At 35.4% G+C, this 24,628-nt stretch overlaps 1 protein-coding gene across 2 annotated transcripts; it reads left to right on the forward strand.

Moving 5' to 3' along the window:
* The first annotated feature begins 209 nt into the window (after positions 1-209).
* LOC110454564 (helicase with zinc finger domain 2-like) lies at positions 210-24,628 on the forward strand. 2 transcript variants are annotated; one of them, XM_021504136.1, is made up of 20 exons: positions 210-304; positions 1,233-1,279; positions 3,206-3,919; positions 4,104-4,143; positions 6,697-6,791; positions 7,419-7,628; positions 7,824-7,863; positions 8,635-8,753; positions 8,993-9,130; positions 11,391-11,448; positions 11,604-15,294; positions 15,487-15,572; positions 16,653-16,790; positions 17,187-17,324; positions 17,564-18,195; positions 18,551-18,772; positions 19,041-19,197; positions 19,563-19,730; positions 20,133-20,264; positions 23,786-24,628. In XM_021504136.1, the coding sequence occupies exons 3-20, from the start codon at positions 3,287-3,289 to the stop codon at positions 23,962-23,964; spliced, it is 6,876 nt and encodes a 2,291-aa protein (XP_021359811.1). In that variant the 5' UTR covers positions 210-304; positions 1,233-1,279; positions 3,206-3,286; the 3' UTR covers positions 23,965-24,628. The 2 variants fall into 2 exon arrangements, with proteins under 2 accessions (XP_021359811.1, XP_021359812.1); XM_021504137.1 differs by lacking the exon at positions 1,233-1,279.

The following is a 24,628-nucleotide window of genomic DNA, read 5'->3' on the forward strand; positions in this document are numbered from 1 at the left end:
TCTTAATAATAATATCATAGAAATCGATTGCAAATATCAGTATATGACGTACATTTATTTATTCTCTAGAAAATACCCGACTCTCGTGAAACGAAACCGGAATGGCATTTTTCCAAAATCTAGTATCGATTTATTTCAATTCGCTGACATAATACATGCTTGATAACAAATGTGTATATTGTGTAGGTATAAACGCATACCTAGTAGGAATAGATCACAAAGGACATATACCTGTACATCCGTACATATACGTTGTAATGAAACTATAATGTGTTCGATTTCTTAACCCTTCGAATGGAGAGTGGTAAGTACAATGTACTTATATATAACTAGCATTACATTGTCACGAAAGTACATGTATTTCATATGTAATGCATTGAACTGCTTCATTTTTATAATGAGAATGACTGTGGGTATGTGCTGCCTAGCCGATATATGACGTAAAGTCACTTACTGTCATACAAATTAAGGAATGACCAAAGGCACCAGAACTTTTAACGGCATCGTCAGACAGAGAAAAAAAAATGCTCATTTCTTTAATTAAGTAAAACTTTTGACCAAATAAAGTTATAAGAATTTACAAAACAATGTATGTATTCTTGGTACAGAAGGCATTACAAAACATAAACATGGTCATTACTTCTTATTTAATTTGAAGAAGAAATATGTAACCTGTATAAAACTAATTTCTAAATCATGCTTAATATACTAAATCATATTGCTGATAGTAAACTCGAGAATATGATAAATTGTTCTAGTTAGCTTAACATAACACGATATCTTTTTTGGTAAATATGGTGTCACCAGTTAGTCACTAAGTCTATAAAAAGACACGGAATTCCTACAAATATTTACTGTGTACATGTAGCTGTCACTAAACATTGCCATTTTAATTATACACACACATGTATGCCTCTCTACATGTGTGTTGTTTTTCTTAAACAATACACTCGATGTGTATTTAAAGGCCAGTACAATTTCCTCTGTAGACGTTTTCCGAGAACTGAATATATCTATATATCACTGCTTATGTAATAACGTATTTTAACTAGATGTTTTACGTGAACTTCCTGTTTTAGATTAGTCAATACACAGGATTTGTATTTAAAGGCCAGTGGAAATTACCTCTGTGGTCGTTTTTTGAAAACACATCGTATCTATATATTACTACTTATGTAATGCTGTATATATAAATTAATGACTGGAAGTTTTGTCTGTACTTACTATTTTAGATCAGTAAACAGTAGCGCAATATGGAGCTATAGCATCGCCCTAGAAGGTGAAGTGAAAAGCATTATATTATTCTTTTGGTGTTGTCTTTATACATATATTCTAAGGTTTCTAATATTTAGATGTTTTATATTTATAATTATAATTGTTGTATGTTGTTGATGTATCTGTTCATCACATATTTAATTGCATCATTTGTACATGTATCTTACTCATATTTACTAATATGCCTATCAAGGTTTATCAGGAGTATGATATATTAAATGAATCTTCCAAACAAGGAGGAAGATCAGACAGAGTTACATTCGTATCTTCCTGACAAAATACCCTCGCTCAAGTCAGATAATTTTACAAGCCAATCAATTTACCCATGTATTTAGTCAATGCGTACTAACAAACGCAATAATTGTACTGTAGGGTACCCGTACCACTGACAAAAACTGTAACTATATACGCATTGTAAGCTTTATTTACCAGCATACTAATAGATTTGATAAATCATTTCTGAAAAAAGTACCAATACAAATAATCATCAACAAAAATCTGACTTAAAGCGCAGTTGTATAAGACTTTATTTGACTGCTTTATGTTTAAATGTATCAGTCTAAGTTAAGGTGTTGGTTATGAAAAGCTTAACGGCTTATACATGCAGAACATATTGTTATTAATTTAATGCAATAGAAATGATGAAATTAAAATAAGTAAGTTATGCAGCAAGAAATACCTTTACATAAATAAGTTTGCGATTTATGATTCAAAATGACCACATGCAGACAAGAAATTGAAATGGTTTTAATGATTAGACTCGAGTACTGATTTTCTATAGTATAATCAAGCTTAGAGCAACTAGCTAGACAGTGCAATCGGTCCTACCGAGCTTTATTGACTACAGACTGACACGTCAGCGCCATCTAGATGTACACATCACCGGATAGCTCTATCCACTACAACTTCAAAATCTCCTTTAATCGAGGCGGTCGCTACATGTACGTTCATCAGAGCCTCGGGTACTTCTCTGTTAGGCGACTAGGTGCCAGTGGTTGTGATTTTAACGCCTGGAAATGAATCAAGGCAAAACAGTGTCTACCTTCGTCACCGGTGTGTCTATTTCTCTATCAAAATTGAAAGGATATATGAATACACAGGTTCTTATATTAGTCAGTCCCTCCCGTGGGCCTAATCAAAACTACTATTTATGCTAGCAATATTAAATCCTATATATATTTTGATATTTGCATCATTTTAAGAAAGGGGATACTCTATTGAATTCATAGAAATCCATAGTAACAACGCTGTGATGATATACAAACCGAAACCGAAAGTAGTGATATTGAACATAATAACACAGAACTAACGAAACCGAAAGTGATACGGTGCAATATTTCTCCTGAAACCAAATGTCAAACAACCCAAATCGTGAAAAAGTGAAATCGCCCTATACTTATTTTCTGAAACTATATTGATACAGTGTCGATCAATACGAATTTCTTTAGCATTGTGTAATACCTATATACTATAAATCAAGTTACGAGATACAGTATAAACATACATGAATGTTAGTTTGAAAACTACCGCTGTAATAATGGTATAGGGTTATTAAATTGAGTCTTTTTAAAATAACCATTTCATAAATTTATAACAACAACGAACCAAGAACCGAACCCAGATACTCCTGCATTTATTGTGTTAATAGAAGATTTACTATCTATCAATAAGTATTTGCTGATATCTATTACATGTACTGACAGAATTAATCTACCAGTTTAATAATTTGTCCGATATTTCATAACTGGACGGTTTCACTTCCAGCCCCCTGTGCTACACCCTGTCTTATGCCTTAGAAACTTCCCCAAATATCCGGAACAGTCAAACTATGTAAGCGTAATGGTTTACTTAGACGGTAATAGCGAATGTGTCGGTTATTATATTAAAGTTGTATATCAATGACATCTTCTATATCTTCTCTTTCCTTCAGAACTCGCTTCAACCTACGTGTACCATGTAGTGTTTGACATCACAGCGTGAAGACTAAACTGTTAAAACTCATTTTGTTGCCATGGAGACCATTGGTGACACCGAACTTAAACAGTTTGGTCCTTTGGAAGAAGAACCACCCGAACAATCAACGCCTATGCATGAAGAAGATCGAGTACCAGCTGACGAAAATACCCTAGGCACTAATATCGATTTGCCCATTCAGCACGATCCGAAAGGGGAACCTTCTGACAAGTCGACGGCTGTGCAAACCGGATGTGAAATCATCTACCAACGTGACAACTTTCAGAACAAGGAATATGCAACAGACTTTACTACTGCTAAACATGACAGTGGTGTCCAGGTACATCATAGTTCTCAAACCATTCAAACTAGGACCCGAAACAACAGCCCCGTCAGTAAAAATTCACACATGTATATCAGCTCCTCTGACAACGAGGTTAGCATGTGTGGACGTTCCACTCCAGAAGACGTCGTAGAAATCGAGGATCTAGATCTATTAGAAAGATCACACGAGTTGGATGAACTTATTGCTGAAGCATACATCATGATCACGACAAAAGAACCTGAGAAAGCACGCAAAATTGTCACCGATATTTGCGGCCGACTTGACAAATTTTATAAAAGTGACAAGGACTATCAGTATCTTGATTACAGCCATTACTATCACGGATGTGCCGAATTGTACCGACAGGTAAGTCATAATTCTCCAGCGACAGATCGGTAAAAATAAGACACCACATACATGATATCAATAACATTCATAATAACCTTCAAATTAACTATCTCCCTTTGGTCAGGTTTTACAGTACTTGTTTGAGTGTTTTTTCGTTTTATCAAAACTAAGAGCTACACATGTAACTTTTTTCTCATTCAAGGTTGCTGACCCAAGCAATGCCGTGAAGATGTTTTATAGAGGTAAGTAGTAATTAGTGAAGTGTAGGAAGGAATTAGAAGTTGTAGTAATTAGAGATATGGAGTAATTAGTAGTATGAAGTAATTAGAGATATGTAGTAATTAGAGGAGGTATGGAGTAAATAGTGGCATGAAGTAATTAAATATATGTAGAAATTAGAGGTATAAGGTAATTAGAGGTATGTAGTATTTAGAGATTTGAAATTATTAGATGTATGGCGTATTTAGTGGCATAAAGTAATTACAGATATGTAGCAATTAGAGGAGGTATTGAGTAGATAGTGACATGAAGTAATTAGATGTATGCAGTAATTAGACGTATGAGGTAATTAGAGGTATGTAGTAATTAGAGATTTGAAGTAAACAGAGATGGGTGGAAATATAAAAGCATGCAATATTTAAAAGTATGTAGTAATTTGATATATGAAATGATTAAAAGTAATAAGAAGGATGTGGTTATTGGAGTTGTGCTGTAACCAGAGGAATGAACTAATGAGAAGTGTAACAATTTGAGGTATGTTGTGATAAGAAGTGCGTAATAATTTGAAGTATATATAAATCAGAGTTATGAAGTTAATGGAAGTATGTAGAAATTAAAAGTGCGTAGTTATTACAGGTATATAGTAATACTAGTTACGACGTGATTAGATGTGTTGTAACAGTATAAAAAGTCTGTAGTAATTAAAGGTATGTAGTTATTAGATGTGTGTAGTAAAATAAAGTGCGTAGTTTTTACATATATATAAGTAATAATAGGTATTTAGTGACTAAAGAAATGTTTTAATCAGAAGGAAGGTCGTAGTTAGAGGTGTGTTATAATCAGAGGGAAGGTAGAAGTTAATGGTGTGTTGAAATCAGAGGGAATGTAGAAGTAAGAGGTGTGTTATAATCAGGGGGAAGGTAGTAATTAGAGGTGTTTTATGATCAGAGGGAAAGTAGTAATTATAGGCGTGATGTAATCAGAGGAAGGTCGAATGTAGAGGTGTGTTATAATCAGAGAGAATGTAGAAGTTAATGGTGTGTTGTAATCAGAGGGAAGGTAATAATTAGAGGTGTGTTATAATCAGAGGAAAGGTATAAGTTAATGGTGTGTTGTAATCAGAGGGGACGTAGTAATTAGAGGTGTAATGTTATCAGAGAGAAGGTAGTAGTAAGAGGTTTGTTATAGACAGAGGGAAGGTAGTAGTTAAAGAGGTGTTTTATAATCAGAAGGAAGATACTAGTTGGATGTGTGATGTTATCAGAGAGATGTATAAATTAGAGGTGTTTTATAATCAGAGGGGACGTAGTAATTACAGGTATGTTGTAATCAGAGGAAAGGTAGTTATTAAAGGTGTGCTATAATCAGAGGGATGTAGTGATTAGAGGTGTTTTATAATCAGAGGGGACGTAGTAATTAGAGGTGTGTTGTAATCAGAGGAAAGGTAGTTATTAGAGATGTGTTATAATGAGAGGGAGGAAGTAAATAGATGTGTGTTATAATCAGAGGGGACGTAGTAATTAGAGGCGTGATGTTATCACAGGGAAGGTAGTAATTCGAGAAGTGTTATAATTAGAGGGATGGTACTAATAAGAGGTGTGATGTAATCAGAGAGAAGGTACAAATTAGAGGTGTGTTATAATCAGAGGGAATGTAGTAATTAGAGGCGTGATGTTAGCGAGGGAATTAAGTAGTAAGAGATTTGTTATAATCAGAGGAAAAGTAGTAATTAGAGGTATGAAGGATTCAGAGAGAAGGTGGAAATAAGAGGTTTGTTATGTAATCAGAGAGAAGGTAGTAGTAAGAGATTTGTGATAATCAGAGGGAAGGTACTAATTAGAGGTGTGATGTTATTAGAGAATTGTATTACTTAGAGGTGTGTTATAATCAGAGGGAAGGTAGTAATTAGAGAAGTGCTATACTCAGAGGGAAGGTAGTAATTAGAGGTTTGCTATAATCAGAGGTATGTAGTAATTAGAGATATTTTATAATCAGAGGGCTGGTAGTAATTAGAGAAGTGAAGTTATCAGAGGGATGGAAGAAAAAAGAGATGTGATGTAATCAGAGGGAAGGTATTAATTAGAGGTGTGTTATAATCAAAGGAATGTAATAATTAGAAGCATGAAGTAATTGGAGGAACTAAGTCATTAGAGGTTTGAAGTAAGTAGAGGTAGGTTGTAATTAGAGAGATGTAGTAAAAGCTATTTTGGCGACTGGAAAATGTGCAATTTAGTTTTGTTTAAACATTTACACACTACGTCAGCTAGTCTTGTCTACGCCTACTTTCGTGTTAGGGATTATCTAACTATCCGTCTTATTATAGTATAAATATTTATATAAATATATTTGCTTAGCGCTCTTAATGATTTGCCAAATTAATCGAAGGCTCTTTGCAGTACTTGTATGATAATCGTTCAATAGACGATTGGTCATTGTGATAATGCCGAAGGAAACAAGCTGCCAACCATCACGGCATCCAAGGTTCCTTGTGTTGCGAGGAGGCAGTTGCTTATTATTAGATGATTAAAAATAGTATGGTATATATGTATACCGATATAACTATTATTTTATTTCAGGTGTCTTACACCAGGAGACTGTGATCGCTCCACTCCACTTAATGATGTCTGCATTACTTTGGGATGAGCTTCTAAATTCAAGAGTGTTATTACAAGTATGTTGAATTGTTTCATTTGTCATCAATTCAAATGGTCACTTCCACTGACTCTTAACTTTATCTAATGTACAATTGATAATATTAAATGCTTATATTTTATACATAATTATCATCTTTACAAAAGTATTGAAATAATGCCGAACATTTCTCGAATTCAAAACCGATGAATCTAAGTCATGATATGCACAAATAAAATTACACGGATACCCTGTATACCCATTAACAACAGAAGTAGAATAAGACCATGTGTTTCGGAAGAACATGTGTCAGATGCTTTATCGAAAAATCAGCCATGATAATCTAGATCAAATTAAACCTGAGAACTGAGATGCTGACAACAAAACATTTTTTTTTTTCGTTATTTGAAATTATTACAATGTTAATTGATTAAATCTTAACATGAAATTAAAAAACAAATGATCATAAAAAAAAAATCAAACATAACAAGACATGTTAATCTTATAAAACACCCACAAAATACTACGTTTTCAATACAGCATATGCATTTTCTTAATTAACAGGTAATGTCTTTGTTTTAATAACAATACATACTAAATGTACAATCTTAGATACTAAATTATGTATGCAAGTTATTCATTGAAAGCATTCTTTTTATGTTATAAGGAGATCCTAAACATTGTTCATCGGATACAGCTTCTCGCAGACATCAAGCTAGAACAGTCGAGTGGAACAGCGGTCGAAGTGCCTTTTTGTATTTATAATGACCTCATGATGACCTTCAAAACCATTCAGATACAGAACCCATCGTGCACTGGTGCAAAGGAAGGGAAACTAAAAGCGACGCTTCCGTGGCTAAGGTGTCTCCTTATTCTTGTAAGTGTTTCCTAGTCTCATTCCTACTGGTATCTTTCGTCTCTCGTATTTCATTAATACCTTTGAAAAATGGCGAAGATTTATGCAATATATCGTGTTATTATCGCAATAACAATGTTTGATACCTAACAAATTATGCAAACGTAATCATTTGTTTCAAAAATAACAAAAACGAAATGCTGTTTTTTTCCTAAGGGGAACTTACCTCACACTGTAGCAGAAATATGCAAAGGAGGTAAGTAGTCGTTGTTTGTTATGTTTGTTATGTTTAGACTATAAACGGGAACTTAGGAGAATGCTGTTTCGATTTAAGGATAGACGTTTGGCGACAGACATATACAAATCGGTTAAAACATTGATATTATGATAAAAAATTACTTTCCCTAGATGAACAATGTCATTTATTTTTATTGATAAGTTATAAATTCGGAAGATCCTTTCATTTCATATAGGTGTTTTATACAGTAACATTTTCATTCCTGTAGCAAACATGTGAATAAAACAATTTGTTCCTATTATAAGCATATTCATTGACACCACAGAATGTAATGAAATTGCACATCATCTAAAGTCCATTTAACAATCTCAATTAGTCTGTATTTTCCTAATGATTATCTGTTAAAAATACATTACTTTGGGGGGGGGGGGATTTTAATATCGTTCTCCTATGGGCACTTCTATTTTGACTGGAGTTCTGCATGCCTCTCCAGAGCTATTAAAATAGAAATTAAGCTCTTCATGACCTAGGCATATAAATAAACTTAAGAAAATATGTAATTTCGTAGCTTTCAGTTCGACCACAATAGAGACTGACATGTTGTAAGTGCGGTTAACTATTGAGATATCTGAGATATTTGAATTCCAATGTTTAATTTTATTCTTCAAATATAATTTATCAGGTGATTGAAATTGAGATGAAGAACGTTTTTCTATAAACATCTTGATCATGAAGCATTCCGCAATAAGCTACAAAACATGTTAAGATAACGACAATTATTGTCTTTAGTCCTGAAGGAGTATCCTGACAACGCTTCAATCCTTGAAATATGGGCACGTGCTTTACTTGAAATGGGAAAACTGGATCTGGCGCTAAGAAAGACAGAATCTGCACTTCTTTATGTGAAGGTACTTTGGTCGTTGCTATTATTTAACATTATTCATTACGTCCATGCGTCCTTGACCTCATTTTCATGTTTCAAGTATGCAACAAACGTGCTCATTTTGATATAGATGTTTATATACATTTAAAGTTAACATATGGAACTAGCACGTTTGAATTATCTCCGATAATTTATTATTTCAATTTATTACTACTAATAAATTACTCGACGTCGTCAAAACACATTTGTATTACATTTTAACAGAATCCAAAGCAGAAATCTGAATTGGAAGTATTACAAAGGGATCTTACCGCAGGTGTTAGGACATCAATCAAAGCAGTAGAGGACAGCTCGCCTATTATGTCGTGGATAGAAGGTAGCAATTACATGGAACCTCATAGGGTAAGTTATTTCATATCCAGTCATTAAACATCGTTGCTGATCCTGGTCCTTATTTTATATTTTCATATGTCACGTAATTTGAATCTATCAAATCCATATTTTTTGTTTTAGATAAGCCGTTTATTTATAACCCGCTTTCACCGAAACGGGGATATTAAGTTGGGTTTGCCTATCTATCTAACTGTCTGTCTGTCTGTCTGTCATGCTTCGTTTCCGTGCAATTACTGTGGCAATGTTGACCGATTTTCTTCAAACTTGATAACCGAGTTAAATGCCTGTAGGGCTCGACCAAGTTCGATGAAAACTTTCAGCAGACTTTATTTGGCGGAGTTATAGCCCCTTGAATGACGAAAAACGTCATTATCTGCCGTTTCCGTGCAATAACTGCAACAAATGTTAACCGACTTACTTCAAACTTGAAAACCGGGTTAAATGCATTCAGAGCTCTGCCAAGTTCCATGACCACTTACAGCAGACTTTTTTTGGCGGAGTAATGGTCCATTGAATAGCGAAAAACGTCATTATCTGCCGTTTCCGTGCAATAACTGCAACAAATGTTAACCGATTTTTTTTCAAACTTGGTAACAGGGTTAAATGCCTGAAGGGCTCAGACAAGTTCGATGACCACTTTAAGCAGACTTTTTTTTGGCGGAGTTATGGCCCCTTGAAAAACGAAAAACGTCAGAATCTGCCGTTTCTGTTCTGTTTAACTCTCGCAAATATTATCCGATTGTCTTCAAACTTAATAGCAGGGTTCAACGCATAAAGGGCCGGCCAAGTTTGACAACAACTTTAATCGGACTCCATTTGGCGGAGTTATGCCCCCTTGATTAACGAAAAACATCTTTATCTGCAGTTTCCGCTTAATACAGTTGTTGGATCGCACAACGTTACAAGATGTGCGGTGTGCGCACGATGTGTGCACGGTGTGTGAACGATGTGTGCACGAAGTGCGAACGATAAAAAATTGGACGATCTTTGCTTGCGCACATTTGTGCGGACGATCGACGAACGTTGTGCGATAACAATCGTGGTTGGTGTAAATTTAGGGAATGGCTTAACAATATTTACCGTTTGCTGTTTAGACATATAAACTTGATTTTTTTAGTATGTTTCCTTTCCTATTCTAGCTTCATCTACAAGCTTATCTTTCTGTCTGTACTTTAGAAATGGCGTTTTCGGTGTTTTTTAAACGACCTTACAAAACAGCCTCGGCAACACAGGTAAACATAGCCACTTTGTACCTGCACCGTAGTTTTCCCCCGCCCGGGGCACTTACGTAACGCGCCAAGGTGTGAAACCAGTTGAACAGGAGCTTTAGATTAAAACGAATGCAAATAACAAATACTAAACGTCCAGTTGTGTTTTCATAACGGTATACGGTATCACATATCAGCTCTACCCGTTAGGCACAGGCCAGGTAAAACTCCGGTCACTCATCAAATTGTTATTTATCTGTTCTGTTACCTAGCTAGGAGCCAAATCTATTCTTGACACTCTAACGGTCACTGTAATACTGTGTTACATGCATTGTAAAATTGTTCATAATGTTAATTATGGTGATGAGAAATTACAATAATAAATACAGTGTAAATTATTGTATACTAGTATGAGCCTTCCGTATTTTTTCATTCCGTAATATTGATCAACAAATTGTACCAAATCGCACAGTTGTGCGGAGAGAAGCGCAGAACGGGGCGAACGATTGTCAAATCGCCCAGTTCTGCGCACCATGTGTGGACGATGTGCGGACGGTGTGTGAACGATATATGCACGGTGTGCGCACGGTATTTTTGGTGCGTTGTGCGGTCACACAACTGTAACTCTAGCAAATATTAGTCAAATTCCTTCAAACTTGATAAGAATGTTTGTTTTCCTCTGTCTTTCTACCCATCTCGGGCACTCTTTGGTTTTCGTGTGATAATTGCTTTAGATATTATGCAGATATTTCAACCAAATTCCGTATGTGCACCCCCGACTCATGCTAAGTTTGCAAACCGATGTGATTTGTGCATATTTACGGATAATTAATGAGGTTAGTAAATTCTGATGGATTAAACGATTAATTTACACCGTAATACCTACATGTTCAATAAAAAGTCTAACTTCTGTATGAAGCTTTTTTCGAGTTTCAAGCTATACATTATGTCTCAACAGCACGATACTCTCATATTTAAACCTGGCCTCAATAATGTTTACCTACAATATGTCCTGCAAGCGGGGGATATAAATTCCACGAATTTGCTTGTTTATTTTACAGAACAGCCCTCAAGTTGAGAAATTGAAAGAAAATCATGTCAAGAAACCCCATCGTAGGCGTGAGTACAGCTTTACGAAATATAACATGATATTAGAAGACGAATCAGAAATCAAGTGTGTTCTTGAAAGCTTTAATAATATACTATTGATCCATTATTGAAGCTTCGTTTTACATATGTAATCCAACAAAGGTGTTGTTTTTTTTAATTTTTAGCCAAAGCTAGGAAATCGTCCTTGCCTACTTGGCTAGACTTTGTAAGAGAGGTTGACAAAAAGAAGGAAAAAGCACGTTCAAGTTCAGCATCGCCTTATCGGGATGGTCATATTAAGAAGAAACGCCGGAGACGTAATACAGCTGGATCCGATATATCATCGACTGGAAATGGAAAGAGCCTACAGCAAGTTTTGCTAGAAGAAAAAGTCTACATCGCAGGCTTAGGAGAAGGCGACGACCACTCAATAGAAAGCGATGAAGAATTTGACGTTTCAGAAATATTAAGATCGAGTATATTTGATTTGGACTTAGGAGACCCTGACGAAAGCTCCGATGGGGAATCCATAAGAAACGCTGATGTTGAATCAATGTTTGAACAAAGTATTGATGTCGACACAGAAAACGCTGAGGAAGGCATACAAGAACGCGAACAGCACTTGATCATTCATGGAGCGGAGCTATCTCCTAGATTCATTGCCAAATGTGCCTTTCAGGACAAAAAGAACTTTTACACCAATAGCCTGTCGATTGACGAGCTCAATGCTTTGACCAGAAATAATCCAGGACAATTCAAGAAATGTACGCTAAAGATAGAATCAGCTCACAAGGCTATATGTGGACTGTTACAACCAGAAGGTGACCTGAAGGAAATAGAGATCAGCGGCAGATCGAAATGCGGAAAAAACTTTATGGAAGATGAAGTTGTTGTTGAAATACTTAACAATGACCGAAAACAGTCTGGTGTTAAACCACGCTTAAACAAAAGTCTGAAGACCGCTACAGCACAAACAAAATATGGAAAGGTTGTTGGTAGACTGAGTAGGAAACGATTTCGCGACATAGAACACCCAGTGTTTGTTTGTGGACTGGATGAGCTTGAATACCATTTAATGCGACCGCTCGACAAAACCGTGCCTAAGTTACACATATTCAAAAAGCATGTTCAGAACAATTTCCAAGTCGAGGTTTACGATTATGACTCTAGTTCTTGTGATTTGAAATTTAGCAATGTGGTTAACATTAATCCTGCTCAAAAATACAGTTACGTATTTCTTGTTGTATTCATACGCTGGGATGCAGTTTATCCTCTAGGAGCAGTGATCAAAGTCATGAGATCTGACGGCGGAATAAACAGTGGCTTGAAAATTTTAGAGTTGCAGCATCAAGTGCCAACAACCTACAACTATGATACGGTTCAAAATGTTCAAAGTATCATGAGCACAATGCCGGAAGAACCTGCTCCAAATCTAACAGAAGGTAGAATAGACTATTCGGAATCATTGTCCGTATTCACGATTGATCCGAAGGACTCGAAAGATCTTGATGATGGACTGAGCATCCAACGGCTTCCAGACAATGTTTACGAGGTCGGAGTCCACATTGCAGACGTTACAAGCTATGTACACAAAGGAGACGCAATTGACAACGAGGCGAAATCTAGGGCAACAACATTCTATCCAGGACACGAAAAACGACCCTACCATATGTTGCCCGAACCACTAAGTCAAAATCTATGCAGCTTACTCCCAAACAAGAAGAGACTCGCTCTCTCTGTTTTTTTGTACTTCAGTGCTGAAGGAGAGTTAATCCGTCAACGCACAAGCATAAAACAAACCGTAGTTAAATCGAGAAGACAGTTTAGCTACCAGGACGTGCAAGATATAATCCTTGGTCCAACGGTTGAAGAAGAAACAATTTCCTCTGATATCATTGATTTGTTTCGAATTGCAAAGGGATTACGCTGGAGAAGACTAGGTGACTCGATGCATTCATTTCCAATAGAAGTGGATTTGCTGAACGGGAGGGAAAGCGAACGATTGTTCGACACTCTAGAGGCTCACTTCCTTGTTGAAGAATTTATGATATTAGCAAACATGACCGCTGCCTCGCTGGTGTGCTCAAACTTTAGGGACTGTGCTCTGTTGAGTTGCCAGAATGCTCCACCTTCTGAGAAAGTGAATCAATGGCTGAATGATTATCCACGGATTGCTGATGTCATTTTGAAACTACAGAACACAAAGCCAACTCAACAGCGACAACTTAAAATAGTTAACGCTCCAAAGGCCATGGACAGAGTCGTGATTGAACTGCAAAAGTGGATCTGGTCTTGTTTAGAGCAACATGTCGCAGATGGAAACTACAGGGATGCATGGAAACTGATCGGGAGTGATGAACTCCACCCAGAACAAGCAATCGCATTGAACGAATGGATATGTTTTCAGGAGCACGCCGAGTACAGATGTCTTGGCTCTGTTAAAAGCCGTAAGGAGAGGTGTCATTTCACACTCAATATTTCTCCGTACACACATTTCACGTCACCGATTCGACGATATGCAGATATAGTGACCCATCGTCTTGTCCACGCTGCCCTTAACAAACAAGAAGTACCCTATACGCGATGCGAAACTGAGGATATCTGTTACCACATCAATGAGGTTTCAAGAAGGGCGAAACAGTACAGTAAGCAATGTAGAGCTCTGCATTATGGCCACGTTCTGCGACGTAACCCTGCCATGTTCAATGGCTTCATAGAAACAGTTTCCGATAGATGTATCCAGCTCTGTATTCCAGGGATGCAAGGTCTACCACCAAACTGTAGGGAAATGCCACTCAACCTACTCGGTGTGTCACGGAAACCAAAAATAACAACAGACCGAGATGTTGATAGACCATTTGACCTTCTGACTTTAGCCTGGCAAAAGCGCCTGTACTCCCATAGAGGCTATGCTCCCTCAGCGAGAGGTCTTGATGAGATTCGGGTTGATCCACACCAGAGAGCCATCTTTCAACAATATTCACGTTGGCAGGATCTTCTGAAGGCCTTGGTTCACGGAAACATTAAATCGCTACAGGATACTTTCGCTGCAAACGCTGACTATCAGGAAGGCGATCAACTGAGACCATGTGTTCCAGCATGCACATCGACGGTCGTTGACGTAAGTTCAGAAGTCAGGCTGGGGGCCATTACAAAGCATTTCTGTGAGTTCAGCATGTCCTTCAATCATGCTCAAATTCTGTTAGTGCAGATTGGCGCAGAGCCACAGAAGGGAGTACTTGTACCAACTCCTCAGGTCTTAGAACTTACAGACAATTTCAAGTTGTGTTTACAGCACACAAGTGACCCTGTTAAATACTTGGCTAAGTATGCGACAAAAACAAACAAAGCATATCCTGAAAAATACAATTCCATAGCCGAATATCTCGAAGTATGGCTGTCGCTGGTACGCATGGAAGCTGCAACTATGGCGGGGCACGATGACGCAATCATTGTCAATGAACTCCCTGTTAAACTGAATGAAAAAGACGGTACTTTTTCAATGACCATGGATTTCTGTGAAGACAGAAATATTGACTTCAGTAGCATGTCAATGGAATTCGTTCTACATGGAAACGAAGATGACGAAAATAGCGATGAAATAAAGTACGTTCCTAGTTCAGACTTCCTTTGTCTGAAGTGTCGTTACGAGGTAGATGACGTCATCTACAAAGGTCTCAAAGGAAGCCCAGGAGAACAAAGGATATGGCTAGCGCACGGACAGGTGGATAAAATAAAGAAAATGAAGAAAATGGGAAGAATTGAAGTACACTTTTTGCTTCATCCTTCCAGCCAGAGCCTACCACCACAACTGATGAACAGTGAGAGGAAACCTAAATGTAGCGTCGAGATCATGGCGAAACCAGAATCCAACAGGTTTGTTCATGTTTATTTAATACAGAGTTACTTTTATATTTAATTGATTTTATTTTAGCCTCCTAATTTCATTGCAATAATTGTTTAAAAAACAAATCACCGTACGTTATATTCAAAACTAGATCAACTGAAAACCGATGTTATGCAATCCGAAAAAAATATTTTTATGACATTGTTTTCCAATTTTCGTAGGAGAACGGAGGCTGCCTTACTTTGTTTGGATAAGGCAAACGGTTTGGCACAGAATATAGCTAAGGGATTCAAGATTCCAGCCTTAGGTTTGTAATGAATATTTTTTTATTTCATTATTAAGAAATTTCACGACGATGTTGCGTTATCAGGTTTTGATAGTTTCATATTTGTGGTATGACGAGTTCCAATACTAGTACTAGTAATCAGGTTTCTATTTAGGAAATAATGAGTCTTATACTTATTCGCAGTTAAATATTTTCTTTGTGATCAGATTTTATTCTAATTCTCAGGCTTATGTTGTGATATGGCTTTCTTAACTAATAGATTGTTTTATGTTTCTGATATGATGAGCTAATTTAGCAATACTCAGTTGTATGTTTGCGACATAATAATCTCCTATACCGATTTCCAACTTTATGTCTGCAATACTTTACAAACTCTTTTACTATCTCTTAGCATTATGTTTTATGATATGAAGAGCTCCTGTTCCAATCCCAGTTTCATGTTTGTGAAATGATGACCTCCTTTTATTTTTCTCAGAAATAAAAAAAATGTGTGTTAAGGAGTTTTAGAAATATTTATTATCTAAAAAGATAAATTAGTGACAATAGAAATACTCATCACAGTTAATAAAGCAGTTCTGAATCTCAATTTGTGATTACATATTGCTTTGTTTATCGTGAAACTTTGTTTTAGTTGTAGGAAATTATTTCTTAAATAATCTGTAGTGATTGTATCTACATGAAAGATCTCCATTCCTCTGCCAAACACTGTAGAAATAAATCTAAAACGTGTTTTCAAGAATGGGCATATCTTTGAAAATCATTTTTTAAAATTCCGATACAATGCAAAACTTTTGATAAAATAAATAATAGATAAAAAAAGGACAAAATGAATTAAAGTGTTCCACGTGTAAATATGCAACGGGGCTAGACCAGGATTCGAACCGTAAACCAAATTATTATTCTGTCGCCCTAGCCAACTGAGATTCCTGTTCAACGGATGTATGCTGACCCAGAGATGGGAGGTTACTTTAGAGGTTTTGGTTTTACAGAAATCCTACAGTGTAATCTCTGGTGTTTTGCCTCCAATGGCAAAATAATACATTTCTGATTGAAACTGTGCTGCAGATAATCTTGTTCTAAATGCTAGACTTTAACTTATAGACAAAAATCATTTGGCGTTAGCGAGAAGAATGGAGGTAGAAGTTGCCGTACCAGGCCTAGCCTGGAACAACTCCAAGCAAACTGAGGCTATACGAAAGGCCCTTACCAATAGATTTACCCTCATTCAAGGTCCTCCAGGTAATAAGGATTCTACAATTTTTAATATATAACATCATTACGCAGAAGAAGAAAAAATGGCGTCAACCCTTCCCAAGCTCCTTCGAGTTTCGCTTTTACTTTTGTGTCTTTATAAATGGATTTCTGTTGCGTTTGGATATGATTTTATATTGATGCTCAGTATATTGTTGTCTAAATTGTGTGATTTTTTTATTATATTGATTCTTAATCACATGCTTATATCAACGAATTTCAGGATAAACGCCAAATATTATATACATCGAAAATATCGCTATTATTATTATCATCAAGAAGATGTAATGGACATTTTCAGACTGTAAGTGCACCATCTAACTGTAACGAAAATCTTATTATTCTTGTCATTGCAAATCCTTTAAGATTTTTCGTTAATTGTAGGAACCGGAAAAACTTTCACTGGAATAAAACTGTTGTATCTGTTTACCAAACTGAACAAAGTGTGGCACCAAGAAGGCAACCCATTAAAGCAAGTTGTCTTTTGTGGCCCATCGAACAAGTCGGTTGACCTTGTTGCAAGTATGTATTTTATGAGAATGTGTAAATTGTTGTATATTGAACATAGGATTTCGAATTGCAGATGTCTTTTTTAAAACTGTTTCAAGATCATAAACAATTTTTAAAATAGAATTCATCAATAGATTTTGTTTGCAAGAAAACAATAAATCTTCAATAAATGGAATGAATTGAACAGCCTTATATATTGTATAAGTTTATCACAAAACAGAAAAAAAATCAATGTATATTATATCTTGCAGGGTTGACAAAGAGAAAACTTGGCGAAGTGGCACCAAGAATGGTCAGAATGTATGGCTCTTCCCATGAATGTATGGACTTCCCCATTCCGGGAAAGTCATTTAGCAGTAAATCTGGCAGAGCTAAAAACCGGCCAGACAAAGATCTTCAAGACATCGCTTTACATCGTTTGATTCGGAAAGAGGGCAAACCTCACGCTGATGAGATTTTGGCATTTGACAAATACTTTCAACAGTTTCGTAACTGCCCGTCAATATCTGACCTCGATTTGGCGAAAACGTTTCAGAACAAACTGAAAGAATACAAATCCCTTTTGAGCAAGGCAGGTCAAGAAGAACTTCAACACTATGATGTCATATTTTGTACAACCGCTATGACTACTAACCCCAAATTCATCCGTGGCACGAAAAACAAGATTTTCCAATGTATTATAGACGAGAATGGAATGTGCACCGAACCAGAAAGTCTCGCTACAATCATCGCCACAAAAGCAGAGCAGGTCGTTTTGATTGGAGACCACAAACAACTCAGACCTGTGGTCATGTGTCAGCACACAGCAAGACTCGGGCTGGAGAAGTCTCTCTTCGAACGGTATTCAGAAAAAGCCGTATTTCTGTCAACACAATATCGAATGGTATGAATCTAATATGATTTGTTCTAATGTTAATTTTCCTGTGATTCATTGAGGGTACGATATTAACTTGACAAGGTATTATTGCAAATGTGTGGTTTGCTTAGTGACTTGCAAATAATTTGGCAAATGAAATGAATCTGCTCTTAACCTCATAAAACCCATGAAAGTCAGAAACGTAGGTTTTCACCTAGAACTGTGTCATTTTCCTTAACTTATCAGCTATATTCCTAGCTCTATTTACCACATTTACATGTACTTGTATTATTCATCCTTCCCTTATAGTTTTATTATCACTAGGACATTAACATACGTAACCGTGACAGAAAACGTATTTACTGATCCCATTATGTTTCAGAATCCACGGATCTGCGATTTTGTGTCAGCTGAGTTTTACAACAACAAGCTTGACACTGCTCCGGTTCGTGCATGGAAGGAAGAAAAACCCCTTAGCATCTGGAAGTACCCTGATGTGCCTCACATCTTCTGCCACGTGGAAGGGGAAGAGGAATATCTAACAGTTTCTACAGAGGAGGGAAACGAGCAGTCGTGTAGTAACAAAGCGGAGGTTGAGAAAGTGGTGAGTTTACCTGTTTTTGCTAGGTCTAACACACAGTTCATTCATGTTGCTGATTCTTTTCAATTCATATCGATGTTCCTTTCATATAGCAGTGACCAAAACATAGAATAACTTGATATCTGCTTCTTTATAATCGCTCTTATTATAAATTGCTGATATTGTTTCAGTTAATGATAACACGTTCAATTCCTTTAAATAAATGTCAAAATATAAAAAAAAATACAACTTAATGTAACACATGCATGTATCAACATGTCTGATATCGTAGATGCAAGTTTTCCGGCGCATGATAAAAACAGAAGGAGTGAACCCTCGGTACATCAACATTATATCACAGTATAACGCCCAGTGTCATGCCATTACGACGGCGTTGGTTGACTCTGGGTATATCAACGGTAACGTCAACACTGTCGTCGCCAGTCAGGGTAATTACTGTTCTTCTTTTATACGTCATATATGTAAAAACATGCAAACACGAAAATTGATGGTAACTCATTTTAATATATGCCTGCATATCATCTATTTGAATTTGCTTACATTTATATAAATCATAACTATAATTGTAGAGTTATATTACCAAATTAGATTTTGATATTTCCATAGACTATGTCCATCAATATACACAATTCTTTGATTTGTTACGAATGTGACGTTATCTTGTTATTTTTTAATTATGTTCGTATAGTCCTGTATAGTCAATTATAAACATAAATTTCATTTCAGTGATTTCATGTGTATTTACTTTTTTGATAAAAGTATATCTGTATTTATATCATGCTGGTATTTTTAGGTGGAGAATGGGACTATGTCATTTTCAGTACCACAAGATCCCTGCCAGACTACAAGATTGAACCGATTCCGACCCTTGGCTGGTGTAAACAGAACCTTGGCTTCATCACAGACGAGCACCAGATCGACGTAGCCCTGTCTAGGGCTCGTAAAGGCCTTGTCATCATAGGTAGGTAATACATGTTTGTGGATCGATGTACATAAATGTTACACAAAATGTTTATTGTATCCGAATGAATTCGTATACTTTTTGTATGTTTTCAAAAAATGATAAAAATAATGATTCGTATAATGATAAAAGAAATAATTGTCTGTTATGAAAAAAGGTTATATATACGTAACAAGACTTTTGTTCTCCATGGATATGAATCATCTGAAGTACAAGCATGTACACCTGTAAATATAAAAAATCAAACTGAAAACAGTTTGATTGAAGAAAATGTGTACACTTTAAGTTGGCTCTTTCAAATTAGAATTAGTTTAAGGATGTGTGTATTTTCACGACAGCTTTGTCATTCAATTCTTTCCGTCAAATATGTGTATGCATATATCTGGTACAATTTCGTTTTAGGAAACGAAAACCTACTGCAATGTCACAAGGTGTGGAAACACCTTCTGGATCACTATAGGAAAAGGGAATGTGTTGTGGACGCCAGAGAATTTCCGCCTCGCACCAAGACTCGGAACAGGAGGAGGAGGGGTGGTGGGTATGCTTCACGACAAACATCGGAGGAGTTTTATAAAGATACCGACCTAGGTTAAACACATTCATGTCTCTGTCCTTGGTAAAACAGCATCATTTACCGTTACGGGAACATGACAGCCTTGAACAGATGCCATATTTTTATTTTGGTTACATTGTATATAGAATTGTTTCCGTTTATGAACGACACAATCGCTCACTTCTTATATGTTGCTAGTGTTGTTTGAAGACATAAATACATGCGAATCGTGACAGTGCATATGAGCGATTAGAAGAATAAGCAAATATGTCTTGTTTATTTATATATTTAGTTATTTCATGCATAAAGTAAACAATCGTGTAGTAGCAAATGAGATGTTCTGCGAGATTGTATTTGCAATCTAGATCAAACTGCTACTTAAATAAAGTGTGATACGCAAACAAGTTCCATAAACTAAGCTGTTATAAGTATATCCTTGAAATATAATTAATTTATATATTGCATGATGTATTTTCGACTCGTAGCTGAAATATGTGTACAATATCATAACTTGAGTGTCGAAATACTGGTTCCGGTTGTCTGACCATGGTGGTAGGTAAATGTTTGATACATCAAGCCTTATTTGATGGCTTTCTATTCTGTCAGAAATATTACATTTATTTAAGTGACTCTCCTAGTACCATTAAACGTTTATAGTTATTTTTCCTTTTTTACTCATCTTATTAATTTAAGCATGTAATGTATATTGTGTATATGTTGTAACAGTTTAAGGAGAGGAACAGGTACTCTGAGCCTGTTGTTAGATAAGTCACGTTTCTTATATGCGAAAAATTGCTAGATACAGATTAGTTAGACGCAATGTCAGTTTTCTGTTTTCAAATTGTTACCTCTGTGATATTACTAGCAATCGCTCACTTTCCTAACTAACCTTTCCATTTAAATCAGAAGAAAAATGGAAACGAAAAAAAAATACGGAAAATCACCAGCATTTCGAATATTATTTGTAGTACCCATATAACAGTCATTTATAGTTTTTAGTAATAATCACCATATACCAGTTATTGATATGTTTTAGTATTACGTGTAATTCCAGTATCCAGTAACTTATTTGGTTAGCTTCAATAAGAATAAATGATGCTTCAAAAAATAACTGTCAGCTAACATTGTTAATAAGATTTATAGAATATATATCTAAATTACAAGACCCACATAAAAGCTATCAAAATGCATTCATAAAAGGTCCTTGCTGTTTAAGTAAAAAGCGAACATGATGGCACAATTTTTGAAAAACTAAGGAGCCAGATAAGTATGAGTGGTAAGTTCCTTAATCTGATTCGTTTCAATATATTAGCGTGGTGTCGAAATTGTTCATTTTGTAGTGTTACTTGATTAGCAATGTTAGCTGTCGTGTTAATGTCACAAAGAAACTCACACAGCAGTAACATTGATAATCATATCTCATTTTTAGGTGTTTTGTTTCCTGTATGCTAAACTAAACCAGTTCTAAATGTATAAGCCATTTTGATCAAATTCATATATATATGATACCTATTTTAAGTAGGTTTGCCTCAGCAAACTAACATTCTCACGTGTGATAAGGGCGCCATTTTTATTTCCGTCCACATTTTAATCCAATCGCAATGTTCATCTTCTCTGCGCTGCTGTAAATTCATGTTATTGTTATAATTGGTATATTGATTTTATTTCCTAGACGAACGTTTTAATTTTTTGGAGGTATTCTAGGTATAACTATAAAGTATAATATCACATGTTGTAAATATGTATTGTCAGTTGCATTCTTACCTGAGCTAGAAATGAAATGTTTTATTTAAATAAAGTATCATATCACATGATGTAAATAGATATTGTCAGTTGCCTTCCTACCTACACTTGAAAGGAAATGTTGTATTCCCAGACAAACGTTTCTTTTTTTAAGTATTTTAAGCATGACTATAGAGTATAGTATCACATGTTGTGAATATAAATTTTCAGATGCATTCGTACCTAAACTTGAAATGAAATGTTTTATTCCCAGACGAACGTTTCGATTTTTTGAAAGTAGTTTAAGCATAACTAAAATTAATAAGTATAATATCACATGTTGTACATATATATATTGTCAGTTGCATTCGTACCTGAACTTGAAATCAAATGGTTATTTGTAAATAACAATCTTATTTTATCTCAAGTACAGTTCATACAGCATAAGAAAATGACCAATGAGGAAACCGGTGATTATGCAACCAGTTTATAGCTATAAACCGGATGCTTATAAACCTGTTTGACTCTACTTTTATGTTATATACATTGTGTAGTATATTATACTCAATCAATCAACAAATTAAAATATGTATGATGCAAATTATAATTATGCTTCAGTTAATGTTTCAAGTCATTGTCTTGTCCAGTATTTAAGAATACGATACCCGTGTGGTCAGTACTTTTTGGAAGGATGATTGTGTGCCTATTCATGGACAAAAAAGATACTTGACTGACTCTTGTTAATCTTTTATCAATTTCATAACATATATTGTAATAAAATTAAATCAAATCAAAAATTACATAATCCATTACTTTAGCCAGTTTTGAAGAGAATTTATATAGGCTTTGCCTGTTATTCCATCCAATTGACTGGAAACAACTTGTCAATAAAATTTGTTGAAATGAAATTAAGACATTTTTAGCAAGTGTGAAACTTATTGATATTTCATAATTTTGGAACCAATATGACTTTTACGTAAAGAACGCATCATCCTTTACAAGTACATAGTGCACTAAAACATCATTTTTCAAAAGAGCAGCTTTTGATCTTTCAAATTCGAGTGCAGCTGAAGTTTATGTTTTTATATGGAATTTTTATGTGTGGCAATCATGTTTTTCAGAAAGTATTTTAATGATTCATTGATTTCTGTCTTTCTATTTGCTGTTTTGATCAAGTATTTTTATGAAAAAGAAATATTTTTTCCTAAATCATATTGCTATCTAATAAGAACTATTACAAATTCAATGCATAGGTATTCAAAGCCTCATTTTGATAACCATCGTGCATCACAAACTGATGACGTCACCGTTATTCTCTACATCATGATCTATGTGACACATGGAATCGTATAAAGGGAATAACGTAGGCCCACAGCTATGTATTGTCTTTCTGTTAACAGACTTGACGTCGTGCCAGTTTTTACTGTTGACTTGATTTAACATGTAATGCAGAATTGTGTTACTTTGTGTATATTTGACGTCATATATAATTTGATGTAAAGTGTTTATATAGGTAAGGTATTTAATAATTCATGAAATATGTGCCAATATTGTTCTATGCAGGACAGAAATAACGCTTAAGACACGTTAGACTGATATTACAGTATTTCTCAATTATTGCATGTTAAATGTGTTATGTTTTTTTTTTATTTAAGTTTAAGAAACGAACTTTCATATGTATAAGGTTGATGTCTAGCTGAGGTAGTCCTTATAAATTTTACTACGATTGTGAAACAAGTAATTGTAGCTAATGTTGATCTTTTGTTGGTCCGGATGCTAGCGTGCAGGGGATCTAAACGAGGGAGGAATCCGGAGTACCTGGAAAAAACCCACGGAAAGTTGACCCATCACCTTCTCACGTCTGATTGGGGAGTCGAACCCCAGGCCATCTTGGTGAAGGGCGAGTGCGCTATTCATCGTGCCATCCGACCACCCATTTGGATGTTTATCTATAAATAAGAAAGGAATATCGAACTTGGTTCAACTTATTTATTCATGAATATTATTCAAGCTTGTCATTGGATACACACTAGATTGCTAACAAAGTTTTATATACTGTATACTTGGAAATTTACCCAAAGGCCAACCTTCTACTACTCATCCATGGGATCAATTTTAACCCCGTGTTACTATCGCCCTTCACCTCCTCACATTTAATTACATTGTGTATAATGTTGTTTACGTTTATTCGTTGTAATGATAAATGTGCCCACTTGACGGAGCGCGAAAAAATGCGAAAATTAAACTGCAGCAAAAGTTTCCCTGAAAACAATATTACACTTTCCATCTTAAAAATTATGAGATAAAACGATACAGGATTATCAATTACTGCATCTACTTGTAATTTCAATACCAAATTATCATTATTTGATGTTTTACTTGATACGAATTTGTAAAACATTTTATTTTTTATTATACATTTAATATTTGATATTGATTTCGAGTAAATATATATGCATAACGTATAATCTCTGTTGAACGGGTTCTCTCATATTTGTTGATCTCATAAGAATGTAAGAAACTCTTGACAACAACAATGTTCATGATTAATGTAATTGTATGCGACATTTCTAGCATAACTGTATACCACAACTTTATCATGAATGTAAATAAAATAATTTTC

This window comes from Mizuhopecten yessoensis, unplaced genomic scaffold (genome assembly GCF_002113885.1).
Source record: "Mizuhopecten yessoensis strain PY_sf001 unplaced genomic scaffold, ASM211388v2 scaffold7907, whole genome shotgun sequence".
Lineage (NCBI taxonomy): Eukaryota > Metazoa > Mollusca > Bivalvia > Pectinida > Pectinidae > Mizuhopecten > Mizuhopecten yessoensis.

Bases quoted from the DNA above. Each gene is read 5' to 3' on its own strand.
- LOC110454564 (XM_021504136.1), top strand. From the start codon at position 3,287: ATGGAGACCATTGGTGACACCGAACTTAAACAGTTTGGTCCTTTGGAA. The intron at 6,792-7,418 runs GTATGTTGAATT...TTATGTTATAAG, and splicing joins ATTCAAGAGTGTTATTACAA to GAGATCCTAAACATTGTTCA. The intron at 19,731-20,132 runs GTAGGTAATACA...ATTTCGTTTTAG, and splicing joins TAAAGGCCTTGTCATCATAG to GAAACGAAAACCTACTGCAA.